This window comes from Atheta coriaria, unplaced genomic scaffold, assembly GCF_025399875.1.
Source record: "Atheta coriaria isolate IRGN ID8LTWV9N9 unplaced genomic scaffold, Caltech_Dcor_3.1 hic_scaffold_4_pilon, whole genome shotgun sequence".
Taxonomy (NCBI): domain Eukaryota; kingdom Metazoa; phylum Arthropoda; class Insecta; order Coleoptera; family Staphylinidae; genus Dalotia; species Dalotia coriaria.
The window spans coordinates 6171249-6191018 of NW_027045446.1; the positions used below are offsets into that span (position 1 = coordinate 6171249).

The following is a 19770-nucleotide window of genomic DNA, read 5'->3' on the forward strand; positions in this document are numbered from 1 at the left end:
GATTAGTTATTTATACGTATTTGTTTAAAAAAATCGAATTTAAAGTTGAATTTAGCGCCTAAAACTACAAGAAATGTCAAAACGTCAAACCAAGGTTATACGACCTTCTTTTCTCCTACGTTTACCAAATTCAATCATGAATCACAAGATAAAATACTAATTAATACTCAATAAAGGTGCAAAAATGGCTTATATAGTCAATCCAGACGTGGTCCACTACGCCTGTAGTTGTGGCCTACTGAAACCAATCTCCAGACTTTATTTTTGTCGTCATTGCTTAGAATTGCGATGCGGCTTCTGCGTTTGCCATGAAGTAAGTAATAATTTACACATTTTCACATTTTAAACTAATAATATGTATTAATACCAGGTGGATTCATTATTCTGCGGTAAATGCTTAGACAATCGCACTAGTAAAGAAGCCGCAGAGCGCAAAAACAAGTGTTTAAACTGTTTTATCTGCCCATCGTGTCAGCAGCAGCTCTCCATGCGATCATCCACTGTAAAAAGCACTGAGGGAGGTAAAGAATCCTCTAAGGTGGTTTATTTGATCTGTTTGTGGTGTAGGTGGACTACTAGAGATGTGGGAATATCAGATCAACCAGTTGGTGAGATTATTTACAGAAAAAGTGAAATTTTTATGTTTTTTTGATGTAATTTGATGAAATTTAGGTAATAATCGTTGGCCAGAGCGTGATAACGTCTACGCCAACAGACTACATGGTATTCAGGAGAGGTACAAAGCTTTAGTCCTTGCAGAAATGCAGCAGAAGCTTGAAAAGGACAAGAAAAGACAGAAAAAATACGTTACATACACTGTATGTCAATAATTTGCATTAAAATATTAATATTTAAGTGTTTTATATGATGTTATATGTCTAGGAACGTACGGGGATAACAGCTGCGATGATTCGTAAAAAGTTGGGCATTCCAGACGTGCCTAATCCTCATTTAAAGAACAAAATCAACGAAGCTGAGCCGGCAATTCCCCATGAAGACGTCGATGAGTTACCGGAGGAACTCTTAACACAACCAATCATATTAACAAACAGTTAGTAATTCATAAAACTACATAAATCAACTTAAAAATACTTAAAATTTGTTTTTAAAGTTACTACATTGGATCAACGCTTGATTCAACCAGATATGCAACCAACTGTCGTCGATAAACTTTATCCAGTGCGTAAGCAGCTCTCTGTGAAGCAATCTCTGCGTTGTAGAAGTTGTGAACACAACGTGAGCAAACCAGAATACAATCCAAACAGTATCAAGTTCAAAATTCAATTGTTTGCGTATTATTACGTGCCAGAGGTGCGCATTTTCACTGTGGAACCGCTCAGAGTTGAAAAAAAGTGCGAATTGCTCTTGAAGTTTGTTAATCCCACTCAGTATCAAACAACAATTAAACTTTTACCTTACTACAAGAAGGTTAAAGCTGATTTTGAGGCTGTTAAACAAGAAACAGATGTTTCTCTTGATACTGTTGAAGATTCAAAGGAAAATGTTGTCAAATTAGAGGTTAAAGAGGTCAAAGAAGAAAAACCAGAGGTATTTTAATCTAAAAATGATTTTTGTGTTTATTTAATGAGTTTTTATGTTGTTTAGACTAAAGAATCAAAGGAACCAACTAGTTTGACATCTTTACCAAGCCTGGCGAGTCTTAGCATCACACGCCAACAAAGCACAACGATAAAACCACGTCCCTGTGATGCAGAAATAACCGCCGATTTGATTATTCCAGAATGTAGTTTTATTTTGCCTCCGAGAGACGATGCAGCTGAGTATGATGATACTGCGGACAGTCACAACTATCAGGATGATCCAAAGTACGCGATTTGTTAATATTTCATTGTAAAATTACCTAAATTAATGTTTTTTATGTTTATCTAGGGTTGTGGTGCATAGAAAATGCAACAAAGCAACAATTCGCCTTCAAGTAATCCCAAAACAGATGGAATTGGGTGAGGAAGTTGTTGTTGCATTCACAATGCAACATATTTACACAACAACAAGCATGGAGAACAAGGAACCGATCAAAACTCCGCTTGAAGTTCCTGTTTTTCTAAGTTTAGGCAAAGTGGTAGGTTCGCAATAACACCTAACCTCAAAACATAAGGTTTTAACATGTATTTGTTAACCTGGAAGCTTCTTTACTTATAATACTATTTAAATATCTTAAATTTAATCATATTTTACAGTTTATCTACGGTGTAATATTGCTTTGCGTGTTTTGTGGGTTGCGTAACATTTCTGCGCTTATTTTGTTCATTTTTATAACCTATAAATATTACGTATATTAACTATAAGTTTTAAGCGTTTATGATTGTGTGGAACCAGGATATCTCGACACATCCATGTCGATTTGTGTCCACGCATCGATTAAAACCTGTTGTAGTTGTCGTTTTGTCCTCCGCAGGAAAATATCATTGCTAGATAGGAAAATGCCTCGTAATTCATTAGCAACAAACTTTCCGAATGTCTCTAGATGATCTGTGAGCTCAGATTTGGTTAGTTGTTCAGGTTTCTCTTCGGTTTTGCGTTTTGTTGTGGTGCATTCATGCGGATCGGCATTTTCACAGTCGAGTTTACGTTTCTGCGCATGCGTAGTTGATTTTTCACAGAGGAAACTCTGAACATCCACGTAACTCTCACGAGTTGTGCTTGATGATGTTGATGGGGACGGTTCTTGATTGAAATGTTTGATATCTTCATCATTGTCATCATGGTCATCATTGCCAAGATTTACAATTCCATGCTGATAAAGTTTTATGTAAAATTTTAGTGTTTTAATGCATGGAATTTACATACCTCAACAATTTCAATATCATCGTTGATTTCTTGTGATTGTGGAATGAATGCAGATACATATCTCCTGTTTCCTCTCCCCCAATGATTATCTTCAGTTGTTCCATGTTGTGCAGTAGTTTTCAACGTCACAGACTCCAGAAACTTCAACATTGGATACCAATAAATCGTCGGAGTATAAACTTGCCCCTGTAAAGCTGCTTTTGCAATCTAAAACACCTCACAGAACATTAATAAAACAAAAATATAGGTTATGACAAAAAAGATTGAGGTTGTGTTGCGTTACCTTTTGTCTTTCAAATAAATACTGACTCCGTAGTCCATTCAACTTCTTTTTGATGTCGTCGACGATACAAGTGATGCCTGTACCTTTCCAAGCGACATTTAAGGCATCAGCGATTAATCCCAACGTTTCTTCACGAGTTTTCTTGTTTCTGTACAGTTCGTGCTGTGTATCGTACAGATGATCATACTTTTGGTACTCTATGATCAAAGACTTTGTCCTGAAGGAGTCCCAGGACACACGGTCGGGGAAGGAAGGCATCCGAACTTGCAACGCGGTCAAATCTTTGATAAAAGCTGTAGAAGTCATAAAAGATGATCAAAGAGGTCAAGGCGCTAGAGACACATCAAAGAAAATCAATGCTGCTGAGAAATATAGAAAACTTTTATGTAAAAGCTCGAAAACTGTAAAAGATTTGATCAAATCTATCAAATTACTCTTGGGATTAGTTCTAATCAACACCGATAGATGACGCTGTCAACATTAATGAAAAATAAGAAGAAATTTTTAGATTTTTAAGGATTTTAAGCAATTTTCATGCATTTTCCACATAGTATCAGTAAAATAATATTAATAAACATTGTTTTATATTGTTTTTTGTTAATAATAAGTCAATGTTGTTATTTAAATCGCTGTCATTGACATATGTTCAAGGTGAAAGCTTGTTAGCACACAACCAGCTTTTCAAAGCTACGTGCGGGTTTCCCATCTGTTATTGATAACAAAACACCGTGTTATCACTTGTCTCCAAGTGATCAGCGTGTGTTATTCGCATCTAATGTGCTTGCAAAATATGGAAATTGCTCCCTTGCTCACATTCTCCATCAAGCAAAGCAAAGTCATACGCTATTCCGACCGTGAACTAAGAGGCATTGAATACTTTGATATCTACTGAATCTGATAACAATGGTAAACATATATTAACACACAATGTGATTAATAATAATCCTAATATATTTGTTTTAGTTTGACCAGCAGGGGGACATTTCTGATGATGATTCTGATGAGCCGTCTTCTTCTCACGCAGTAATTATCTAAATTCTTACATAATTCACATTTTTTAATTATATTTCTTTACGTAACAGAAGGATGATGCTCTTGCAAGCTTCCGGGAACAATGGCAACAAGAATTGAGGATTTCCAACAAAAATAAACAAGATGGAGACTTTAAAAATTCAAAAAATGTTTTACAAGACAAGAAAGATGAAGAAAACATTGAGAAAAAGGCAAAAACTTGGTATTTAAAAGGTGCAGAGCTTGAAAAAGCCGGTATATTCTACGAGGCTATACAATGTTATAAAAAGCAGTCCAACTTGTTCCTGATATCGAATTCAAAGTCTGTCAAAACCCACCAACTCGTGTTGAAGCATTTACATCACAAGAAGACACACAAGAGTTATATCATCCGGAAGAGGACTCTGATGATGAAGAAATAAAAGATGGCGCTGTATTCGCACACATTCAACGCAAAATGGCGAAAAGTTTGATAATCTGTGAACCAGGTTATGAACAACGGGTAAATTTAAATCTCCTAAACATTTTAACCTATAATTATTATTATTCATCATTAGGCAATGCATATATCAAGTTTACCAACTGAAATCCTCCTCTACATCTTCAAATGGGTTGTTTCTTCAGATCTAGACCTGCGATCACTAGAAATCTGTTCAATGGTAAGTCGTGGATTCTATCTGGTTGCGCGTGATTCAGAAATCTGGAAATTGTCATGTTTGCGCGTCTGGGGTGCGAATTGCGGCACGCCCACATCAAATTATCCAACATGGCGAGAGATGTTCATACATCGTCCAAGATTACACTTCAATGGTTGTTATATCAGCAAAACAACTTACATCCGTCATGGAGAGAATAGTTTTCAAGATCAATTCTATCGCCCGTGGCATTTAGTCACTTACTATCGTTACCTGCGCTTTTTTCCTGACGGTACAGTCTTAATGTTAACCACGCCTGATGAACCACATCAATCTGTGAGTCTCTTGAAAACCGCAATGGAAAAACACCTTTAAGCGGCCATTACCGCTTGAAAGATGATCGTGTCATACTAGTCGTGCAAGATCAAAAGAAAGTCGCTGTCAAAAAGGGTAAGAATGTCAGCAACAAGTGGCAGCATGAGAATGGCGAGCAGACTTTCCATCTGGAGTTTCAAATCCTCAATGGGAATAATAAACGTAAACATATGCAACTCGTATGGAAGTATTATGATATTTTCATTGAGAACAAAAATGGTACGGTGTCAAAGAGTGGGTTTGATATTGTTAACAGTCGTTTTCCGCCATTGTGGTTTTCCAGGGTGAAGAGTTACACGAAAGAAACAGATAGTTGCTTGATATAATATCACAGTACATGTTTTAGGTTAGTTTTGGGTTATTGTAGGTTAGAAAATGTGCAAAAGTAAAGTTTAAAGAATTTATTTGTTTACATTAGCAGTAATTGTTTGTTAATATAATATATTATTGTTGTTTGACTTATTTGTTGCTACATTGTATAATAATCGTATTTAATTGAAGGTTAAGAGCGGATTTTGAAAAATTACCAGCGACACAAAAGTTTTTCCCTCAGGATTTTTAAAATATTAGAAAAATATTAAAACTTTTACATGGAAAAGACACCTGATTAAATTCTCTTTAAATTAAAGTTTGTTCCAATATTGTGTGATGAATACTTTCGGAGATATTTAAGTTTTTCTGTGAAAAAATGTCAAAATTTAACCTCACTTTTTGTGTCGCTGGTTTTTCACCAGACGCTCTTAAAAGTGTATATTTTACAATTTACAATTTATTAATTCATCTATCTACCGCTATCTACCTATAGACCTAAATTGCACAATGTCGGCATTGGAAAATAGGTTAGAGTATTACTTTGCGCACCAGTTTATCTCATTCGGTGGAAGAAACAAGTGAATTTCAACTGATATGCTAGTGATTTTTTTGTTTTAGCTGTTTCTGTTCGGTGTGTGAGAGAGTGTGGTTAAGATTAAGTTAAAATTGCTTACTAATCACTGGATGAGTGAGGTTATAATTTATACTTAGGAATACTCGATAGGTTCGAACAAGAACAAGATCACAGATTCATAAAACACACGCTCGTCTAAAATATCAGCAGCAGCTTTGGTATTTAGGCTATATAACAAGAATCATTAATTAATTAATTAATTAATTAAGTTCGATAAGTACCAGGTACAGGTGAATTTCATTACTAAGTTATACCAACCGACGCCATTGAAATGATTCTCTCTCTTCTAGGTTATTGCTTCATTTAGTGGTTGATGATGATGGAAACGTAAAAACAAACATGTCACGTGATGTATTGCGCCGTTTTTTCACTCTATTCTAGGTTAGGTTTAAACGTATTATCACAGCGTGTGATAAAACTCAATTTGTGCGCTGTTTTCGCATGGAATTCGACATCAAAATCGATGAGAAACAAAATGAATTGACGTCAACGCCTCTATTGACTTGCATCCTTAACCTCTACGTCAGCCATTTTGTCATGCTGTCATTTTTCATGTGTCATGCGCCTCGTGGATTTAAAAATATCATCTGTATAAGTAGCAAGTGCGCGAGAAGGAGATTGTTGTTGAGAGTTGGAGGTGTTGGAGGCCATCACAGCTTGGGGGCGGCGTCGCAACTTGCACGTGTTAACCAATGTAAATCACAGATTGTCGCCACGTGCATCGAGTAAACCGCCGTCACCACCAGCACGTGCATTATGTTGTGCGAATTCAGGTACATGTCTACCGTGCCCGGAAACCATTTTTCCGGTATGTGCGTCGCGCCAATTACGCCCCCGATCGCCGAGACCAAATCCTACAACAACAAAAACACACAGACAACTTAATACATCACTATCACACGGTAATTGCATATTGGTTAATCAATTGTCTTCACTTAACCTCAATTATCATCTATTATTACTGATGGGCTGGATTGTGACACGAAATAATACTCGAAGCATGTAATGAACGTGAATTATTCAGTGCCATTGAGCTATAAATACACCCTTGTTGTTTACCCAACAAAATAACACGCTGTCTGGTTGTGGTCATGCTGTCATCTGTCAATTAGGTTAGAAATCGATAAAATGACTTGAAATTAATGAAATTTCACGCGTTAATCGATTACAAGCCAATAGAAATAATATTATAAATGCGAAAGTCCTGATGTTTGTTACACTTTCACGCAAAAACTACTTAACCGATCATCATGAAAATTTCTACACATATTCTTAGTGGTCCCCGAATAGTTATAGGCTACTTTTTATTTCATAAAAAAAATATTTTTTAAATAAAATAAAGAAATTGTTTAGCCTGTAATACCTCTGCATCTGGCTATTTGACTACTTTAACGCCATCTAGCATTCCAGCAATGAAGCTCAAACCTAAGTACTATAGTACTATCACACTGTATTATCACACTGTATTACCGACAGCTACGTCAACATCAAATCCAATTCACTACACTATGGAGACTGTACACTATACTTCCATAGACTATACTTTCAGCCATTTTAAACTTCCCGCCATTCTAAAAAGCTAAAGCTAGTTGTATATAAACATATATTATTGATAATATAACCTCACTTTTGGTTTTTATGAACATAACCTTACTAAAAACACTTACTTGTAGTATAACATGTGTAAAGGCACCCGGATCGCCGCCCCCAAAGCCCCAATAACGCAGAAAACACAAAATCACACGCAGGGTGAACGGCATCAGGAAGCACAGACGACGTTCCCATGGCGACCATGCTGTTAACGCTTTATAGAGGCCCCAGAGACTCAACAGCACATAACTTCCGATGAAAGACCATCGTATCAAAGATGGAAGACAGTATGTTGAGGCTGTCACCATTGGTAAAGCACCTACAAAACATAACCAAACAAATTTAACCTCAAATTTATATTTTGACAGCTGATATGAATGAAACATACCAAAACTTTGATTAATCCATATCCCCAACATGTCTATCTGCAGAAGCCGACAGTAAAGCTTCTCCCCTTGGTCGAGATTCATAAAAAGATGGTAGAGAAAACTCCCCACCCACGGGGATACCAACCCAATCACGTGACACCACGACAGGAACCATAATTGTGTCCATGGCATCAGCGGTGGCACCGTTGCGATTATATAAATTATTGGTATCGCTGTAAACAATGCAAACAATAGGTAATTGTATAATTTAGAGGTTAGAATGCGTTAGATGTGTGTGGTTATTTTTGCATGAGGTGTGAGTGCATTGTGGGTGGTCTATATATAGCTGTGAGTTGAATTAAAGAATGGCCTTGGCACACCGCGTGGCGTGTGGTGCCGCATCGTTCAAGGCCCGCGAGGAACAATCGATTTCAGGGTTGCGCGGGCCGTTGCACCACCACCATTGCCGCCAAAAAAGGAAGCGGCATTTATTTAGTCATGATTTGTGCTGTGAAGGTCAAAGGATTACTTCCTCATGAGTGTGAGGTGTCAAGGTTACCGCAGGACAAGATAATCTGCAGTTAGATGTGACAGATGTCAAAAAGGAAAGAATTACGTAAATCAAAACCAAAAATAAGTGTTTGAGTTGATATTTTAGGTTAATTTAGTAAAACATAACATTTTACTATGAATATTGCAGGTGGTATTCAAAATTTAACCGCAAAGTGTCAAGGTTACTCAAGGACAAGAAAATATTTAGTAATATTCACGGAAAGATGTCAAAAAGCAATTAAAAACAAGAATAAAGTTAAGGTATATACAAAAACACTGTTATTAAGGTTAAACACTTGAATTTTTAGGTTAACTCAGGGAAAAATGTCAATTTTGGTGTGGTATTGTTAAAAATGTGACCTAACCTTCAAAAAACACTTTGACATCTTCAATAAATGACAATAAAGGAAAGAATTACGTAAATCAAAACCAAAAACAAGTGTATGAGTTGAAATTTTAGGTTAATTTAGTATAACATGAGATTTTACGATTAATATTGCAGGTGGTATCAAAAATTTCACCGCAAAGTGTCAAGGTTACTCAAGGACAAGAAAATATTTAGTAATCTTCACGGAAAGATGTCAAAAAGCTATAAAAAACAAGAATTAAGTTGTTAAAGTATATGAAAACACTGTTTTTAAAGTTAAACATTTGAATTTTTAGGTTAACTCAGTAAAAACTGTCAATTTTGGTTTGGTATTGTTAAAAATGTGACATAACCTTCAAAAAACACTTTGACATCTTCAATAAATGACAATAAAGGAAAGAAGTACGTAAATCAAAACCAAAAACAAGTGTATGAGTTGATATTTTAGGTTAATTTAGTAAAACATGAGATTTTACGATTTATATTGCAAGTGGTATCAAAAATTTAACCGCAAAGTGTCAAAGTTACTCAAGGACAAGAAAATATTTAGTAATCTTCATATAGAGATGTCAAAAAGCAATAAAAAACAAGAATTAAGTTAAGGTATATACAAAAACACTTGAATTTTTAGGTTAACTTGGTGAAAACTGTCAATTTTGGTTTGGTATTGTTAAAAATGTGACCTAACCTTCAAAAAAACTTTGACATCTCGTATAAATGACGTCAAAGTTGAGTTTCTTGGTGTATTTGCTTGTTTTAAGTTAATTTAATGATCTAATAAAAGCACCGGGTTAAAAGTTAATTAAAAAGCTTCTTCTCCACCTACACAAAGTGTTTTACACTTGTATTACGCTCACGCGCCTTGAAAAAACCTTAAAAGTGCACCGATTCGATTTTTTAATCAAATTACTTGCATTTTTAACACTACCATCAACTAAAATTGATAAGAAACATTGTAACAAATAGAAAGTTCAACATTTAACCCGCAAAGATAAGAAAATCATCAAAATATGCAGAAAAATTCAAAATTCAAGGCTAAAACGTGTTTAAAACATTTCTAGAAAAGAAATATAACTCACCATGGGTTAAAATATTAATTGTTTCGTTGTGCAGATAGAACAAGCTGTTGATACACCCCCAAAATGTGAGCAGGGGCCGGTAACCGGTGTGAATGTAAGGATTGAACTGCAAATGCTTGGGCATATCGCGCCAATGCTGCAGCCGCATGCCCTTACGCAGATGGTGATGATGTATCTTCTGTTCATCCTCGGTGGTGGTGCTGGTCATCGCCGCCGCCGCCGCCAGCATCTCGGCATTGGTGCCGTTCGTTGTTTCCATCTTTCGAGAGAGAAACAAAATTGTGTTACATCGCGTCACCACACGCGGTCCACCCGAGCCACCCGGTGTTTGAAACGCGAGCGCACGTTTAATACTGGGGGCTTGCTTGCCGCCGCCGCCGTCGCCGCATTCTCGAGGGCGGCGCGCGCGCGCCCTCCCCGCGTATTGATTGCTGCGAAATTTCGTAGATGAATGTCGCAGATTCACGCACGCACAGCGCAACGTGCGCGTGGGGCGGTGGGGGCGGTGGAAATTACGTTAATACGCTCACCTGCTTCAAATTTATGGAATTCTTCAACGAAATGCGATTTACGTGAATTTAGCCATGTTTTCAACCCTAAAAACTGAAAGAAATTCGAAATTATGACATTTATCATGGTATTTATTTAAATTTATGTTTCTGTCATCGAGAAATATTATTTATTTATATTTTTAACGTAAATTTAACCATAATTTATTAATTTATTAAAATTTTAACGAATTACGACAAATTAACATCATATAAACATCAAAAATTAATTAATAAGTATTTATACATAAGTTTTTACATTAATATTGCGTTATTTGTTGTTATTTTTAAAGTTTTAAAAAAAACTTTTGAATTTATAAAAATTAATTAGTTCTGAATACTGCCACCGGCGGCGCTTTTGACATGCAGCGCCGCCAAGTTTGCGCGTTCATTTCGTGTACTACAGCGCAGGCACGCCATTTGCGCACTGCTGGTTGGTCGTCGACCGCCAAAACTTGGACAACTTAACCAAGCGTCAATCGACGGACGCTTAAAGTGCATCTCCACACAAGAATTCACGCAATAATCGAACGCCGCGTGTAAGTTTAAGTGTAACGCGACGTGTGAATGAGTCCCACGAGACGCGTGCGCTCGTCACACATCGCGTCATAATTCGTGTGCTTGCATCGGCTGCGGCGACGGCGACGTCGCGCGCGGCTCCGTCGAGGAAGGCCGACCGACCGCACGGTTGGATCGATGTTCGGTCTGTCGTTGTACAGCGAATTACTGCACGGTTCCGCACAACGGACTTGGGATTGCGTGGCGCGCGTCGTCGGCGTGCTCTGGCATAGGGTTCTACAAGGCTTAGGCGACATCAACAATGTAAGTCTTTTTCTATTTCTATTGTGTGTCGTTGCATTGAGTTTTCTTTTGTTATTTTTTTTTGTTGATTTTCTCAACAAACATGGCCGCGATCGACATGCAGAGAAATATCTAGCAGAGATATTTACACATACTATTAGTGTATTATTATGGGTAATTGTGTGTAATTTATTACTTTCAATTTCAAGATGCCCCGCTCCAGAAGGAGACACCATTCCAGATCGAGGTCCCGGTCGAATTCGCCCGATCGCGAACCGAAGCGGCGCAAGGTCGTCGAGAGCTTCGAAAGTCCACCACACAACCGCAGATCTGTTAGGTATGTTTCATTCTTTACTTTTTTACCACTCTGCGACTGGGTATAACAAGTTGCCTACCACGAATATAAGTTTTTCACCCTTTTTTTCGAATGATTCATGTTTGAAAAGTGCAATGACTTTGCAGAAAATCCGAAAGCATGACAAAATATTTCAATTAAAATAAATAATGTCACGTGACATCCTCGGCGGCATTGTTCTTGCCAAATAGGTTGTAAATGCATCAAAACATGCATTCATACAATTTTTGTGGGTTTGGTCAGTGACTTTGCCTGCTATCTTGTTTGCGCCTTCATTTTTCATGGTTCTTTGCCCTCGGTGATAAATAAGAGGCGTGTGCGCGCGCAGAGAAACAATGGCGGTGGTGGTGTGCGTGGTGTGCAGACATGCAGACACAAAACAGTAGCACCTGGAACTCCGACGACAATAAACGAGTTTCAAGAGAACTGAGACTGACTTGACTTAAGTCGCGCGCGCACACTCAGAAGAGGTCCTATTAAAGTGTATAAAGTTACAAATCAGTGCACGCTGAGTGTTAGTCATCATCACGCACGCGCCGAGCGCTAATCTAACGCCATTTACGGTCAAAAACTACAACAAATTAAATTAATCGTGTTTTTTTTTTTTTGTTTTTGGATAATTTAAACAAAATTTCCATGTTATAATTAAATCGGGAAGTGTTAATTATTGCACAATTGTTTCTTATCATTCAACTAAAAATATAATCGATGGTGATAAGTGGATACGAGTTTAGTAAGTTTTGCGGCGGCGACCTTGCCCCGAATCAGCCGCCATCAAGGTCGTCCAGTTGTGAATTATATTTCACTCTCTTGCGACTGCGTTTATTTTTTATGTCCAAATAAGGTGATGAGTGTGTGTGCGTGTAATTAAGCAAGCTTTTTCTTTCGCAAAAAATTAAATTTAAAATTTCAAAAAAATGTTGAGCGATCGTGTGTTGGCTCCCATGCATGAATTATCCCGCTTGAGGATTGACACCCGCCAGCCGGACATGCCGGTGTTGTATGTGGCGATGGCGACTTGGATACCCAGATGCAATGTGTACAAGTAGGTTTTAAAAATATAATAAAACAATGACCAAAACGAGATGATAAATCTGCACTCACATTCGTAAGTAAGTCTAAATTGAGTAGGAATCAAGGTGAAACACCGTCGCGATATACGATTTTTTGGTCTCTGGCTGCGATCAATCACAACTTGACTAAATCAAACCGTATTTTTCTAGCTCGGAGCCAGAGGCCAATGAAATCGAAAATGTCGACGCACAAGGTGCACAGCATTGTGATAACACCGTAAATCTCGATTCCGATTCGTCGCTACTGGACAAATCAAATGCGAGTGAGCCCGGCGGTGGTGGTGGTTCAACTCCGAATAAAACACCGCTTAAGAATCCGCTCACGCCCAAGCAGCTGCAAAAACGGCTCGAGTCCGAGAAAAAGAAGGCGGAAAAACAGCGCGAAAAGGATGAGAGGAATTTAAAAAAGCAGCAAGAACGCGATGCGAAACAAAAACAGCGACAGATTGAGAAAGATGCGAAGGAGGCAAAGGCCCGAGAGGAGCGTGAAGCTAAACAACTAGAAAAAGACGCTAAAGAGGAGGTAAAACGTAAAGAAAGAGAGAAAAAGGAATCAGAACGGTTAAAAAAACAAGCGGAAGTTGATGAGAAAAACCGAGAGAAGCAAAAGTTGGAGGAGAAGAAACAGAAAGCCGCCGCGGCGTTTACAAAGTTTTTCGTGCCGAGAAAATCCACTGGTGAGGTTAAAAAAGAACCACCAGTGCAGAATAATAATAATTTCATGCCGTTTCAATTGAAAAGCGACATGAGATTAGCGCCAGCATCAAGAAACACATTAAACAACGAAGGAAAAGAACATTTAGAACAAAAAATGTCAAAACAAGACCAAACCCCAAAAGAATATCTCAAAAATTTAAAGGTAAATGCTCGTAGTAGTGGTAAAACATGGTTATGGACCACTGATGACGTTGTCCTCATTGAAAACGAGTCGAATTTAAACAAAAACATCTCGAATGCCAAGATATCAGTAAAACTCCGCGCGAAATTCTTGAAATTCCACGAGAATCGCCGCCCGGCTTATTTCGGCACATGGCGTAAAAAATCCACAAAAATCAAACCTCGTACACCATTCGGGCAGGATAATAAAATCATCAACTACGAAATCGATTCAGATGATGAATGGGAAGAGGAAGAAGAAGGTGAAGACATCGCTGGATCAGACGACGAAGAGAAAACCCCAGAGGAAGAAAACGACTACGAAGTGGATGATGAATTTTTCGTCCCGCATGGACACCTGAGTGACGACGAAGAAGACGACCAAGAAAACATAACACCCGAGATGCGCAAAGCGAAAGAGAAGCTACTAAAAAATCAATTTGATGAAGAGCGGAAATTATTAACCAAAAGGCTAAAACCACGTGTGATTGGGTGTATTTGGTATGGGAATAACAACAACAATGAAGATGGCGTCGTAGATCATGCCATACACACATTCCTACAACCTTATAAGATAATCTCCAAAGGTATCGTGGAGATTAAAAAAATGGTTGATTTTGAGGATAAAAAAGACAAGCGGAAGAACAAGAAGAAGTGGCAGTTGGATAAGCAACACATGCCGGATTTATTAAGATTGGTGCATGGCAACACACAGAATAAAAATATGTTATGTGCGATGTTCTATGATCACTTAGAGCGGAAAAAAGCGGATGTGATTGTTAATAAAGTAGGCATGATAAGATTGATTAAATCCGTCGCGAAATACTCTGTATGCACACAGAAAGGGCCCATGTTTAAGAAGAGGTGTTGGCTTGTCAATGACACAACACTTGATGAGTATAATTTAAGTTTGAAGATGCCCAATGATTGGCAGAGGTTAAAAGTGTAGATTTATCATCTCGCAAAATAAACATCTTCTTTTAATATTAATTATTATTGTTATTATTATTATTGTAAATGTATTTTATGTTTGTGTGGTTGTATTACATAGATGTTTATTATAGCAGTGAAAGAACGCATCGTTCCAGACAATACGATCGAGGATCAAGCGGTGAGAGGCGATATAAACGCAGTCACCGACGCTCGCCGACGTCCAAGAAGCACCATCGGCGTCGCCATGAGAGGTCGGCGTCAAAACGCCGGAAACACGCGCGCAGGTCGTACTCGGACGACAAGGTCAGTTGATTTTCTTTGAATTCATTTTCTTTTCGGTTTGCGGACATCGTGTAAAATCGGTGTTTGTGTGAGTTTGACGCTGAAGAATTGAGATCCGCGGTTGAGATTGCATTTAATTACTGTATGAGTGTGTGTTTTGGGGGGTCCAAGAAGTTTTTCAAGTTTTGGTAAATGCAAAAAGTCACAAATCGTTGATTTTTATACAAATTTTTATTTTTTTATGAAAAGTGTTTTTGTGTATTGTTGGTTGCCTATATTTCATAATTGTGGTAAATGCAAAAAGTCACAAAATGTTGATTTTCAAACAAATTTTCACTTTTTTATGAAAAGTGTTTTTGTGTATTGTTGGTTGCCTATATTTCACTGGTGGGTGTTTTATTCAACTAAAATTTAAATTTGTCATAGTGTGGTAAATGCAACAAGTCACAAAACGTTGATTTTGAAACAAATTTTCACTTTTTTATGAAAAGTGTTTTTGTATATTGTTGGTTGCCTATATTTCACTGGTGGGTATTTTATTCAACTAACCAACTAAAATTTAAATTTGTCTCGAGCGCGTTGCGTGTGCGAGAGATCTATTCTTATCGTATATCTGCCTAACCTCCAGTGATCGTCGGCTGTTTGTTGTTTTGACTTGCCAGATCCAAACCAAAATGGCGCACTGGCCGAATCGGCAGCGCGAGGCCGCCGCGCGTATATTCGCGCTCGCGCTCCCGCCGGCCCGCCCGCCGAATGCCAAGATATCAGTAAAACTCCGCGCGAAATTCTTAAAATTCCACGAGAATCGACGTCCGGCATATTTCGGCACATGGCGTAAAAAATCCGCACAAATCTCAGCTCGTACTCCATTCGGACAAGATAACAAAATGTTTAATTACGAAATTGATTCAGATGATGAATGGGAAGAAGAAGAAGGTGAAGACATCGCCGGGTCAGACGACGAAGAGAAAACCCCAGAGGAAGAAAACGACTACGAAGTGGATGATGAATTCTTCGTCCCGCATGGACACTTGAGTGACGACGAAGAAGACGACCAGGAAAACATAACACCCGAGATGCGCAAAGCTAAAGAGAAGCTACTAAAAAATCAATTCGATGAAGAGCGGAAATTATTAACCAAAAGGCTGAAACCACGTGTGATTGGTTGCATTTGGTATGGGAATAACAACAACAATGAAGATGGTGTTGTAGATCATGCCATACACACATTCCTACAACCTTATAAGATAATCTCCAAAGGTATCGTTGAAATTAAAAAGATGGTTGACTTTGAAGATAAGAAAGACAAGCGGAAGAACAAGAAGAAGTGGCAGTTGGATAAGCAACACATGCCGGATTTATTAAGATTGGTGCATGGAAACACACAGAATAAAAATATGTTATGTGCGATGTTCTATGATCACTTGGAGAGGAAAAAAGCGGATGTGATTGTTAATAAAGTAGGCATGATTCGGTTGATTAAATCCGTCGCGAAATACTCTGTATGCACACAGAAAGGGCCCATGTTTAAGAAGAGGTGTTGGCTTGTCAATGACACAACACTCGATGAGTATAATTTAAGTTTAAAGATGCCCAATGATTGGCAGAGGTTGAAAGTGTAGATTTATCATCTCGCAAAATAAACAACGTTCTTTTAATGATAATTATTATTGTTATATATTGTTATAAATGTATTGTAGTGTTTTGTGTGGTGGTATTACATAGATGTTTATTATAGCAGTGAAAGAACGCATCGTTCCAGACAATACGATCGTGGATCAAGCGGTGAGAGGCGATATAAACGCAGTCACCGACGCTCGCCGACGTCCAAGAAGCACCATCGGCGTCGCCATGAGAGGTCGGCGTCAAAACGCCGGAAACACGCGCGCAGGTCGTACTCGGACGACAAGGTCAGTTGATTTTCTTTGAATTACTTTCTTTTCGGTTTGCGGACATCGTGTCAAATCGGTGTTTGTGTGAGTTTGACGCTGAAGAATTGAAATCCGCGGTTGAGATTGCATTAATTACTGTATGAGTGTGTGTTTTGGGGGGTCCAAGAATTTTTTAAACTTGTGGTAAATGCAAAAAGTCACAAATCGTTGATTTTTATAAAAAAAATTTCACTTTTTTATGAAAAGTGTTTTTATGTATTGTTGGTTGCCTATATTTCATAGTCGTGGTAAATGCAAAGAGTCACAAAACGTTGATTTTGAAACAAATTTTCACTTTTTTATGAACAGTGTCTTTGTGTATTGTTGGTTGCCTATATTTCACTAGTGGGTATTTTATTCAACTAAAATTTAAATTTGTCATAGTTGTGGTAAATGCAAAGAGTCAAAACGTTGATTTTCAAACAAATTTTCACTTTTTTATGAAAAGTGTTTTTGTGTATTGTTGGTTGCCTATATTTCACTGGTTGGTATTTTATTCAACTAAAATTTAAATTTGTCTCGAGCGCGTTGCGTGTGCGAGAGATCTATTCTTATCGTATATCTGCCTAACCTCCAGTGATCGTCGGCTGTTTGTTGTTTTGACTTGCCAGATCCAAACCAAAATGGCGCACTGGCCGAATCGGCAGCGCGAGGCCGCCGCGCGTATATTCGCGCTCGCGCTCCCGCCGGCCCGCCCGCCATTTTGGCGATGCGGCACGCAAGAAGCGCAAGAACCACCCGTGCTAACCCACAATACCACTAATCTCCTGTCAAAAAGTAAAAGCGATCATGCGTGCAATTACAACAAACCGAAGCGAACGCGGCGGAAACGCATCAAAAAGACGCGATCAAACAAGTGTGTTGTTATTGTGCCACCAGTCGAAGACGCGACACAAACTGATATTGTCATGCAGTTGACTTACGAGGTGTGCTAAAGAGTGTGATTGTGATAACTGATAACAGTGTGAGTCTACGTTTTAACATTAATATTACTCATGATGTATTGTTTGCCTTGACCTGACCCTTCTGGACAATGCGATCAACATGACATCGCAATTTTTATTTCGTTTTCTTTTATATTTTGTGTGTGTGTGTGTGTGTTCTTAACCTTGGATTGGAAGGGTAGCAGGATGACCATTTTACGCATGATTAGAGCTTTTGATGGGGTTAATTTTGATTATAAAAGGTTATATATATTATAATAGGGATAGTGGATTTTTTTCGGTTTTTTGATTGTCATTTCTAAAGTATTGCGAGTTTTTGAAAAGTTTTTCGTGGAAAAAATGCGAGATTAAATTCTCTTTATTAGGTGTTTTTTGCGACGTTTTGTGATTAATATTTATGGAGATATTTAATTTTTTCCGAGAATAATGATATTTTTAACAATTTTTGAGTTAAATTGTAAAATGTGGTAGAAAAAAAACACAAAATTGAGTTGATATATCAATAGTCCTGATTTATAGTATATCTTTCGGTTGTTGACATGTTGAAGTTAAATATTTTTCACGTTTTTCTTGTTTTCCGCGAAAATAGCCGAATTTTAGTAGCGACAGTGCGTTTTTAGAGTTTTTTGATTGTAATTTCTAAAGTTTTGCGAGTTTTTGAAAAGTTTTTCGTGGAAAAGATGCGAGAATAAATTCTTTTTATTAGGTGTTTTTTGCGACGTTTTGTGATTAATATTTATGGAGATATTTAATTTTTTCCGAGAATAATGATATTTTTAACAATTTTTGAGTTAAATTGTAAAATGTGGTAGAAAAAACACAAAATTGAATTGATATATCAATAATTCCGATTTATAGAGTATTTTTCTTCATGTTGAAGTGTTGAAGAAAAGTAAAAGCGATCATGCGTGCAATTACAACAAACCTAAGCGAACGCGGCGGAAACGCATCAAAAAGACGCGATCAAACAAGTGTGTTGTTATTATGCCACCAATCGAAGACGCGACACAAACTGATATTGTCATGCAGTTGACTTACGAGGTGTGCTAAAGAGTGATTGTGATAACTGATAACAGTGTGAGTCGACGTTTTAACATTAATATTACTCATGATGTATTGTTTGCCTTGACCTGACCCTTCTGGACAATGCGATCAACATGACATCGCAATTTTTATTTCATTTTCTTTTATTTTGCTTTGTGTGTGTGCGTGTGGTCTTAACCTTGAAATTGAAGGGTAGCAGGATGACCATTTTACGCATGATTAGAGCTTTTGATGGGGTTAATTTTGATTATAGCAGGTTATATATATTATAATAGGGATAGTGGATTTTTTTCGGTTTTTTGATTGTCATTTCTAAAGTATTGCGAGTTTTTGAAAAGTTTTTCGTGGAAAAAATGCGAGATTAAATTCTCTTTATTAGGTGTTTTTTGCGACGTTTTGTGATTAATATTTATGGAGATATTTAATTTTTCCGAGAATAATGATATTTTTAACAATTTTTGAGTTAAATTGTAAAATGTGGTAGAAAAAAAACACAAAATTGAGTTGATATATCAATAGTCCTGATTTATAGTATATCTTTCGGTTGTTGACGTGTTGAAGTGAAATATTTTTCACGTTTTTCTTGTTTTTCCGCGAAAATAGCCGAATTTTAGTAGCGACAGTGCGTTTTTAGAGTTTTTTGATTGTAATTTCTAAAGTTTTGCGAGTTTTTGAAAAGTTTTTCGTGGAAAAGATGCGAGAATAAATTCTTATTATTAGGTGTTTTTTGCGACGTTTTGTGATTAATATTTATGGAGATATTTAATTTTTTTCCGAGAATAATGATATTTTTTAACAATTTTTGAGTTAAATTGTAAAATGTGGTAGAAAAAACACAAAATTGAACTGATATATCAATAATTCCGATTTATAGAGTATTTTTCTTCATGTTGAAGTGTTGAAGTTAAATATTTTTCACGTTTTTCTTGTTTTTCCGCGAAAAAAGCCAACTTTTAATAGTGACAGTCG

The 19770-nt window shown here is 37.3% G+C and overlaps 5 protein-coding genes and 1 long non-coding RNA gene across 8 annotated transcripts; 4 read left to right on the top strand and 2 right to left on the bottom strand.

The window, feature by feature from the left end:
* Positions 1-32: 32 nt before the first annotated feature.
* Positions 33-2306, top strand: DCTN4-p62 (dynactin subunit 4). Its single transcript, XM_065300161.1, has 7 exons — positions 33-313; positions 371-608; positions 673-818; positions 883-1051; positions 1112-1548; positions 1606-1826; positions 1891-2306. Exons 1-7 carry the CDS (start codon positions 185-187, stop codon positions 2093-2095), a joined length of 1545 nt encoding a protein of 514 aa, XP_065156233.1. The 5' UTR covers positions 33-184; the 3' UTR covers positions 2096-2306.
* Positions 2113-3490, bottom strand: LOC135790109 (uncharacterized). The gene is made up of 3 exons (XM_065300162.1): positions 3092-3490; positions 2809-3015; positions 2113-2755 (listed from the first exon to the last, which is right to left on the bottom strand). Exons 1-3 carry the CDS (start codon positions 3395-3397, stop codon positions 2318-2320), a joined length of 951 nt encoding a protein of 316 aa, XP_065156234.1. The 5' UTR covers positions 3398-3490; the 3' UTR covers positions 2113-2317.
* Positions 3491-3737: 247 nt separating this feature from the next.
* LOC135790484 (F-box only protein 9) lies at positions 3738-5570 on the top strand. Its single transcript, XM_065300701.1, is given in 6 exon segments — positions 3738-3997; positions 4055-4114; positions 4174-4387; positions 4390-4604; positions 4660-5086; positions 5089-5570. Coding segments are annotated over 6 exon segments (1269 nt in total). The 5' UTR covers positions 3738-3994; the 3' UTR covers positions 5439-5570.
* LOC135790485 (progestin and adipoQ receptor family member 4) lies at positions 5499-10700 on the bottom strand. 3 transcript variants are annotated; one of them, XM_065300703.1, is made up of 5 exons: positions 10545-10700; positions 10015-10273; positions 8037-8249; positions 7726-7967; positions 5499-6912 (listed from the first exon to the last, which is right to left on the bottom strand). In XM_065300703.1, exons 2-5 carry the CDS (start codon positions 10271-10273, stop codon positions 6709-6711), a joined length of 918 nt encoding a protein of 305 aa, XP_065156775.1. In that variant the 5' UTR covers positions 10545-10700; the 3' UTR covers positions 5499-6708. The 3 variants fall into 3 exon arrangements, with proteins under 3 accessions (XP_065156775.1, XP_065156776.1, XP_065156777.1); XM_065300705.1 differs by lacking the exon at positions 5499-6912 and adding an exon at positions 7518-7637; XM_065300704.1 differs by lacking the exon at positions 10545-10700 and having other exon boundaries at positions 10015-10448.
* LOC135790486 (uncharacterized) lies at positions 7829-9744 on the top strand. The gene is made up of 4 exons (XR_010547794.1): positions 7829-7958; positions 8017-8271; positions 8717-9009; positions 9071-9744. It is a non-coding gene; the product is annotated as an uncharacterized lncRNA (long non-coding RNA).
* Positions 10701-10947: 247 nt separating the features above from the next.
* Positions 10948-16546, top strand: LOC135790847 (chromatin assembly factor 1 subunit A-like). Its single transcript, XM_065301130.1, has 5 exons — positions 10948-11384; positions 11573-11700; positions 12942-14612; positions 14732-14903; positions 15545-16546. The coding sequence occupies exons 1-5, from the start codon at positions 11259-11261 to the stop codon at positions 16502-16504; spliced, it is 3057 nt and encodes a 1018-aa protein (XP_065157202.1). The 5' UTR covers positions 10948-11258; the 3' UTR covers positions 16505-16546.
* The last annotated feature ends 3224 nt before the right edge of the window (positions 16547-19770 follow it).